The following is an 8,799-nucleotide window of genomic DNA, read 5'->3' as shown; positions in this document are numbered from 1 at the left end:
CGCAGCGCGCAAAGGGTTAAGCGCAATTTGCAGTTGTGCCGCGTAATGGCTCCCACCCTAAACAAAAGGAATGATTAAGGGGGATATTTTCGAGCTACACAAAGCCCGATAGGGAAGATTTGTGTTACTAATTCCTGTGAAAGGATGTTCACGTGGTAGTTATATGGTCGCTTGCATTCACAGTTCAGTGCTTGCAGCAGTAAATCAGGAGCCTGGAAACAAAAGGGTTATTTTCTACTCCCCCTCCTTCGGAGAGAGAGCGAGGAAAAAAAGGAGAATAAAACGCGACCTGCCTAACTTAAGCCATATTGTAAAAATGATCATGAAATAAAATACGTGAGGAGGGAAGCAGAGTAAAGCTGAGAAACAGGGCTGGTGTGAGCACACTGCAGTACCTCGGTGTCTCTCAGAGCAGAGGTGGGGGGGCTGCCTGCCCCTGAACCTCCCTTCAGCCCCTTCCTTTAGACACTGTTTGCTTTTCTCCTTCGCTAAGCACGAAAATAATCGCACATGTGTATTGCCAGTCCTCTCTCGCTGGGTTCAAGCTGTTATAATTTTGAATGAGGGGGCATTTAAAAATTATGAGTGAGACTCTAAATTGCCTCTTTGAAACCGGCACAGAAAAATCATTCATCATCGCTTCGAAAACTGCCCTGAAATTAAATTAAAATGAAATGAAGGAGTCTTCCTCCCAACGTGTGAGTCTTGGCAGAGCTACTCTCCACCTTGTTTTCTTTTTCCCTCCTCTCTCTCTCTTYTAAGCACTATGTAGGATAATGCCGTAATTGAAATGGGAAACATGATTTGTATCTCGCTGCAGCAGGAGGCTGCCTACTGTAGCACTGGGGGTAGTCGGAGGGTTGCAAAACGCGGGGCTGGCTGGCTGTGTGTGCGTGTATGTGCGCGCGTGTGTGTGTGTGTGTGTGCGCGCGCGCCCGTGTGTGTGCGTGCGTGCGTGTTTCTGTCTCTCACCCCCGCCGGCAGGCAGGAGGAGCGGCGGGCCAATCAGAGAGCCCGGTTTCATAAAAGCTGKCCTCTGATTGGCCGCGTGGGGAAGGGCATTGGGAACAAAGAAAAGTCCCTTTCAGGTACCGAACCCGAGCCGGCTCCCGGTCCCCCTCCTCCGCTCCCGGCCGCTGCCGCTCGCTGGTGCCGTAAAGGCAGCTCGTTGTGTAGTGTGTGTGTGTACATGTGTGTGTGCAGGGGGACTCTGATTTTGTTTTTGTAGTTTTTTTGTTGGTTTTTTGTTTTTATTTTGTTTTAAGAAAGGAAGGTTCATGGTATCTGGTGCTCTCTTCTTCCACACACAATAAATCTGTTGAAGACATTAGATTTTTTTTTCCAAAAATAAAAAGCGGCTGCAACAAAAACACACTCAATGCAGTTAGAAGGAAAAGGTCAACTCGATCCAATACAGATCGTAAGTACGGTTGCGTGGTGTGTCTATAGCACTTAGAGGGGCTTTTTTTTCCATGGAAAGGGGAGTGTTAAGAGTTTGGGGCGTTGAAATAACTAGTTTTTTTGGGGGGGTGAAAAAAAATCCCACAAGCAGGAGGATGAGTTATTTGAGGGAAATAAGAGGGCGAAAGCACTGTAGTCACACAAATCATACTTGACGGTGCACTGGGGGGGGGGGGTGTTAAAGCATAGTGCCTTTGGGGGGTTTTAACTAACCAAGAGGGGAAAATATAAGTGACGCAATTACAGACCGGTCTGCATCCTCGCCCCCACCCCAGCCCCTAAAGAGCAAGTAACTTGTTAACAGGAGTGACGGGGTTCAGACGGATCCTGGTGGCACCGGAGGTATTTCTCCTGTCACATGTTAATGCCAGAAATGTAAGGCTGAAGCCAGGGGTGGGGGCGGTGGTGGTGGCATCGCCCATTTGTTCCTGGTGCCCTGAGCGTTTCCTGCCGACGTCTCCCACCAAAAAAGCCCCCAGCAGACACYATCGCGGCGGCAGGCTGGGGACAACCGAGCAGCCAGCCACCGCCTGCAGCCGCGAGGACGTGGAAACCTCTAAGTAACTTCCCACCCTCGCCACCTTCTCTTTCCGAACTACTACAAATTGCAGATAGGTCGAGGAAAGGTTTATAAGGTGTTTCTCCGAAACATAAGCTTTTGCCATGGCATTCGTTCCCCCTCTCTCCTCAACTTGAGGGATCCCCTTGGCTGAGGAAAACGTTTCCCCTCTGTAACTGGTAGCGGTGCCAGCGGCGGCGGGGGGMGGAGAGAGAGAGAGGGAGAGACCTTACGGGCTCTGCGGTGTGAGTGCGTGTGTGTGTTTTTTAAAGACCAGATCAGTATTTGCTTGATACGCTTGTCACCCATTTTTGTTCTCACGACAACCAATTGAGCCCGCGAGCCTCACGTGACGCGGGAGGCCTGAACTGTAACGGAACCGCCGCTCCTCGGGGGTTGGCGGTTGCTGGCGCGGCCGCCCCTCCCCCGCCCCCGCCCGCCACCGGCAATTCATTACGGGTTTTTAGCTTCCCAACGCCGGCTAATTAAAAATACTAAGCTAAAGCTCTGAGCCCGTCTGACTTTCGGGGGTGGGGGGGAATGGAAGGAGGGCCGGTGGAGGGAGAGGGAGGAAAGAAATAGACTGCGAGGCTTGCTGAGACAATAAGGGCGGGGGGAGAGCGATCTGTCCTGAAAAAAGGTCATCTGTTTTATCTCTTTGGACTCTAATTACTGAATTGCTTACCACATGACTGATTAGTCCAAGCGTCTCCTTTTTTCTTTTTTTTTTTTTTTTTCCTAGACATAAATTCGGAACTGTGGTCTGTGCATATGTTTTTTTTTTTCCCCCAAACGTTTATTTTGAAGAAAAAAACCCACCCCTTCTCCCCATCCCTATCCTTGGGAAAATTTACTACATTTGAGAGCGCGCTCTCCTTCCTCCACTCCCACAAAATGTTTTGATAACCGGTTTCTAAGATCAGCAGTTCCCCCTCCCGCTCCTCCTCTTCCTCGGCCCCCCTCCCCCTCCGCTTCCCCTCAAGTTAGTTCAAGAAATCAGATCTGTCAGGACGGGCGAAAAAAATGCCACTTCCCAACTAACAGGCGGAATCCAGCCCAGATTTTCAGTCCTTTCTTCTTCTTTTTTTCCTTCCTCCCTTTCACTAATTTATCCCGATGTTAGCACATTCTGTCTTGTAACACCCGGACGCCTGTAGGTTTGTTTCATGGGATCATTACTTACTGATCAGGATGGCTCCGAGGTCCAGGGCTGAAGACGGAGTGTGAAGTTGGGGAAACATTTTTAAGATTACTGTGATTATTATTACCTCTCGGTGCTTATTCAGGAAAGCAAACAAAAATCTGGTCCGCGATGCTTCTGTTCTGAATGTGAGATGTGACCTACCAGCTTGTAAAGTTGTGAGGAACAGCTTTTTTTTTTTTTCCTTTTTTTTTCTTTTCCCTTTTTTTTTAAAAAAAAGCAAGGAGGAAAAACAAACAAAAAAGGACTTCTGATCCGTGTGCCAAAGTAGGGGGAGATATGTTATTGACCGATTTATACTGGCTGAGATGTTACTTGCTTTCTACTTCTTGATCACTTGCTCTTTAAGTAAAATGAGGCACAGAGTTGTTGCTGAAACGAGTGGGAACAGCATTTTGATTTGCTGGTTTAATTAAAAAAAAGATAAAGGATTAAAGGTAAGCAATATGCATATATATATATATGTATAAATATTTCAACAGTCGACTGTAAAAGGGAGAGATCCCTTTAAAAATCGTTTTAACTAAGCTTTGTCAAACACACACTCATTTGTGGTCACTGAGGCCACCTTGGTGCAGATCACTTAAAGTGTATGTCTTAATCAGTTTCCTGTACAGTCAGTAATACTATATTTAACAGACCTAACAATTTTGTGACCTAGGAGTACATTAGAACTGCTTGTAGAACTGTTATCTTAAGTGTATTTTTAAAAGAAAGAAGACTTTTTTATTTCTTTTTTGTTCTCTATTTTTTTTTAACCTGTGGAGTTTAGTAATTTTCAGTAAACATTTGTATATGTAGGTTGCTGGCGTTTAACAGAACCTGTATTGTGCCAAGGAAAATTAGGTTTCCCACTTCTCTCTGTTCCTCCCTCTCCCCCCTTCAGAAAAAAAAAAAAAAAAAAAGAAAAAAGAAAAAATAAGTAGAAAGTAGAAAGAGGTAAAGATAATACAGGAAAGTAACAAAACTTCAAGGGTCTGGTTTAAAGCCACAGAATTCATGGAATGCACTGAAGAGTGAATCTGTGTCCTTCCTTTTCTCCCTTTGTGCCTAGGTGGTGGTCCAGGGGGTTAGATTACAACATGTGCTCCAACAGCTAGGCACGAGTCCTAAGTCTGTATTTCCTGAGCTTTGTGGATTTAAATCATGTAGTTAAATTTTTGTGGTTTTTTTTCTTCTTTTTTTGGACATGACTTTTTAAGAGAGATCGTGGATGTTGGGATACAACTAGATTCAAGATGCTCACTATAAAAGCATCACAGCCTTTGCCTCCAGTTTAACAAACTTAAAAACAAAGCAACCCGTGGAAATATCGAATGATTTTGCTCCCCCTGCCTTCCCCCTTTTTATTAATCGTATTATATTCTGGTAACACCCAGACAAGAAATATTCGACTTTTCCCCTCCTCACAGGAAAAGGTGGACGTGGACTGCAGGGTATAAACCTAGACATACCTGGGGGAGGAAGACGAGAAGAGTTAAATTTAAAAAAGCCCAACGGAGATAAACGAATGTCCCCACATCTCCAAAGGAAAGTTCATCGGATTTTTATTCTAGAGATCTCATCTTCAGGATGTCAGTGAACACTTCCACTGCAGGAAAAGGTGTGGATCCAAACGCAGTTGATACTTATGACAGTGGCGATGATTGGGAAATTGGGGTTGGGAATTTAATAATCGATTTGGACGCCGATTTGGAAAAGGACAGACAGAAATTTGAGATGAATAATTCCACGAATACCAGCAGCAGCAACAACACCAGCTCCAAGGATTGCGGGGGTCTGGCTTCCAGTGGGGCTAATGCTACCTCAGCCTTAGCTGACGGCCTAAAATTTGCTTCTGTTCAGCCCTCTGCTCCCCAGGGGAATTCCTCTCACAAAGAGACTAGCAAATCAAAAGTGAAAAGGAGTAAAACTTCTAAGGATGCTAATAAATCTCTGCCTTCTGCTGCCTTGTATGGGATTCCTGAGATCAGCAGTGCTGGCAAGAGGCAGGAAGTCCAAGGGCGCCCTGGAGAGGCAACTGGCATGAATTCAGCACTGGGTCAAAGTGTGAGCAGTAACCCAAACGGCAATAATAACAGCACCAGCAACAACAACACTATTGCCTCTTGTGGGAAAAACAAAGAGGAGAAACCAGGTAAAAACCAGGGCAGCAGAGGCTCCAAGCGGGATAAGGATGCGGGGAAATCCAGGAAGGACAAGCAGCATGACCTGCAGCAGGGCCACCCCAACGGCAGTGGGGGTGGCGGCAGCCAAGCTCCCCCTGGGCACCTGTATGGCTACGGGGCCAAGGGAGGCGGTGGTGGGAGCAGCAGCCCCTTCCACTGCGCCTCCTCCGCTGTGGGGGAGGTGAGCAAAAGTACCCCGGATTCAGGGTTAATGGGGAACTCTATTTTGGTAAAGAAGGAAGAGGAGGAGGAGGAGAGCCACAGGCGAATCAAGAAATTGAAAACAGAAAAGGTAGGACAAGCTCCTCTCCACCACCTCTCTTCTGTGTCTCCCTGTGTCTATGATAAACTTCCCACAACTGTGTGCTTGGCTCCTGTTGTTATCTCTGTTGTGTATGTGACATGCATCTGTTCTTCTTCTAAACCAAAAATCCCTGTCCCTAGGCAGAAGACACCATGTTTTGAGCGTGCAGCTTTTCCTTTTGATTTCCTCTGCCCATCCGCAGACCTGGAGAACATTTCTGTTTCATGTTGTCTGCCTCTTTTGATTGCATTCACCCAAAAGGACAAAACCCCGAGATGACCCTGACTGAGCTGTCTCTGGTTTTAGCAGTGAGCGGCGGTGCTGGTACCAGTGGGATGGCACGTGTTGTCAGGCTGGAGGTTCGTGTGTTTGCCTAGGGGGCTGTGTAGCTCAGGCTCCACCAGCAGCAGGTCCTGGAGTTACATGTACCGGCCTCTTGCTATGACACAGGCGGATATTCACAGCCGTTGCTCTCCCAGGCTGTAAGGGGACTCTCCCTCCCTTTTCCCTGACCCCCGCTTTGGAGCCCGGGAGAAGAGAGGCATCAGCAGACCCGGGCCGTGCCACTGCCCTTGGCGGAGATGTGGGATGCTTGTGGTTGCCGGGGGCTCCTGTGCTGGTGCAGCAGCCGCGAGGCCCCCGGAGCTGGTGTGGAGAAGGGGAAGGAGTGAGCCAGCAGACAGGCGGTGCCTCTAGTCCTCCTGGAAGGAGGAGGCTGGGAGGAGGGGAATGCACCTTGTACTGCGCTGTGTGTGCAAAACAGCTTGCAGAACAGTTTGTCTCCTGTCTGGGGAGCTTCCTTATCTGAGCCCTGTGGGTTCTTGGATGTCAACTACTTGTTTGCCGAGTGGTTGAAATGTATGAAAGAAATCAAATGGGGGTGTGTGTTTTTCTTGCTTTCTATTAACGTGTGAAGGATGGTTTCTGGAAGAGTAAATGGCCTCGTGCCCTTAGGGAAGGGCGGAGGGAGAGTTTGCCTTTTGTTACTGCTCATTCGGGCAGGTTCTGGTGTCAGCAGGAATTGCTGGGTCCAGAGGGCAGCAGGCTGCTTCTCCRGGACCTCGGGGGCTCGCGTTGGCCCGGGACTACGAGGCAGACGAATTCCACAGGTTGTTACACCGGGAGGACCAAGCCTACCCGAAAGGGAAAGCAGCAACTCCCCACCTCCCCACGAGCAGTGCCAGGGTGTTAGACTGCGCCTTGATTGTCTGCAATTGCCTGCTTTTACAGCTTCCCTGGGTGAATGCTCAGGGACGGGAAAACTTTCGGGTTGGTGTTAACTGTACGGAGTGGTCTGCAAGTGTCTGGGAGGGCTGAAGATCTCAGGGGAAAGTTATGCCTTTTTATGACCTGTTACTGGCTTTTTGTTTTTCAGTGACGTTGAAGGTTGTGTAATTTTTTTTTTCGATAGACTTTTAAGGATTAGATTCGGGTGTTTGTGGCATCAAATATTTGTTCAGAAAACGACGATAATTTCAAGGGCTTGTGTTCAAGGCAAGGAGSGAATTAAATTTCATATTGTGTGCATATTATTGCTTTTAAGATACCGTATCTACAGATGAATTTGAATGAGCCTTGTAACCTTTCTAAATGCAGATGAGAAAAAAAAGATTGCTTTAATTCATAGGTGTATGTTTGCACTTTGATTTACGAAAGTTGTGCTCGCTGTGGAAAGGTGTCCTAAAATCCCATGGTCTTTTTATTAACTTAGTACAGTAGGCATTTACTTTTGTTGCCAATAGTCTTCAAATTGCAGTTCTCTAATCTGCTTTAACTATCTAGATAAATTGCCCTAATCCGGTCTTCACAATGGTTGTGGTTAAAGAGTCAGAGCCATTTGATTGGATTCAGTGGCTGCCTGGAATGTGGGAGGTACTGCCCTTTTGCAACCCCCTTAGCCTTTTAATCTTTCAGCCAAATGTTCACATTCAACAATTTTGTTTAGCTGGCAATCTGAACATTTCAGTATCTCAAAGGCTGCTGTCATGGCAACAGAGATTAGAGAGTGGTGTGGTTTCTCCAGTTTTTGTATTCTTTTCACTCTCTAGTCACACAGGAAATTGTATGAAGAATTCATACACATGCGAGTACTCGTACGTGCAATGTAAATCGGATCATATGTAAATTAAGAGCAAACATGTATGGAGTGGTTTAGAGCCGGGAGTGCACTTTGTGCTGTAGTTGTTGCTTCTCTGGGAGGTTTGCAGCTTGCATTTCCAGTAACAGCCGCTGCTGTTGGCACACAGTGACTTTAATATAGGCTTCGCCCATTAGAGTCGTGCAGTGTTGGCCATTGTCTGGCACAATAGTGTGCTTGCTCGCTGGCTCCAATAACATCTCCTAGCGCTTCTCTCCCTAAAGAACGTTCCTTCCTAGCCATATGATAATAATAAAGTTCGTTGCTGACAATAGTTGCAACTTTAAGCCTTGCCTGTGGTATTATTGTGCTTGTTGTTCTGGCTTTTTTCCCCAAAAATGTTTAATTATCGTTACACACACACACACACACACACACACACACACACACACACACACACGTATAAAGGATTTTAGATTCATTAAAATGTTCTCGTTTTGACTGTTTACACACTAGATGTGCAACGCTTGCACGAAGCACCTTTGTGTCTCTAGATGAGTATATAATTTTCAAGCCTGCATGTTTTAATCGATTTCTAGTTGTCTTAATGTTCATGAAAGACATGTCTCATTAAATTGTATGCTTTTTTTTTGCTAGATCCAAGTGAGTTAATGCCTACTGATTCGAGATCAGAGGTTTTTTGTATGTGCTGTGGAATATAATACTGCATTTGTTTACTATTTGTGAAAAGGTTGGAGCAGATTCCCAAGAGTTGTAGTCACTGTTTAATTTTCAAGGCATGCTTCTATGTCTATTTTTGGTCTATTTATTCTGTTTCCTTGCTGCAGAAAGTCATGTAAAACATGATAAATTGGATCTTATGAAGCCTAATTAAATCAATGACTGTGTTCTGCTGGCTCTTTTATGCAGAAACCGCAAGTATGTTGTAAAAGTCGCCACTCCCCTAATATGTGGATAAAGTCAAAGTATGCTGTAATTCTAGGATGTTTGAGCTATATTCGTGCAGCC

At 46.2% G+C, this 8,799-nt stretch overlaps 1 protein-coding gene across 6 annotated transcripts in view; it reads left to right on the top strand.

The window, feature by feature from the left end:
• The first annotated feature begins 1,096 nt into the window (after window positions 1-1,096).
• The window catches only part of LOC146585260 (zinc finger protein 608-like), a 38,765-nt gene continuing 31,062 nt past the window's right edge, over window positions 1,097-8,799 (top strand). The window contains exons 1-2 of one of the 6 annotated variants that reach the window (XM_085323234.1): window positions 1,097-1,420; window positions 4,634-5,681. In XM_085323234.1, coding sequence (XP_085179360.1) covers window positions 4,794-5,681 — 888 coding nt within the window. In that variant the 5' untranslated portion in view covers window positions 1,097-1,420; window positions 4,634-4,793. Of the gene's footprint in view, window positions 1,421-3,023; window positions 3,659-4,275; window positions 5,682-8,799 lie in introns of those variants that run through there. The other 5 variants (XM_085323231.1, XM_085323230.1, XM_085323235.1 and 2 more) reach the window with 5 other exon arrangements.

The sequence above is a fragment of the Rhea americana genome, unplaced genomic scaffold, assembly GCF_003343005.1.
Source record: "Rhea americana isolate MKP2758 unplaced genomic scaffold, rheAme1 scaffold_83, whole genome shotgun sequence".
Classification (NCBI taxonomy): domain Eukaryota; kingdom Metazoa; phylum Chordata; class Aves; order Rheiformes; family Rheidae; genus Rhea; species Rhea americana.
Note: the sequence above shows the minus strand (reverse complement) of the source record. Positions and strands in the feature narration are given on the sequence as shown.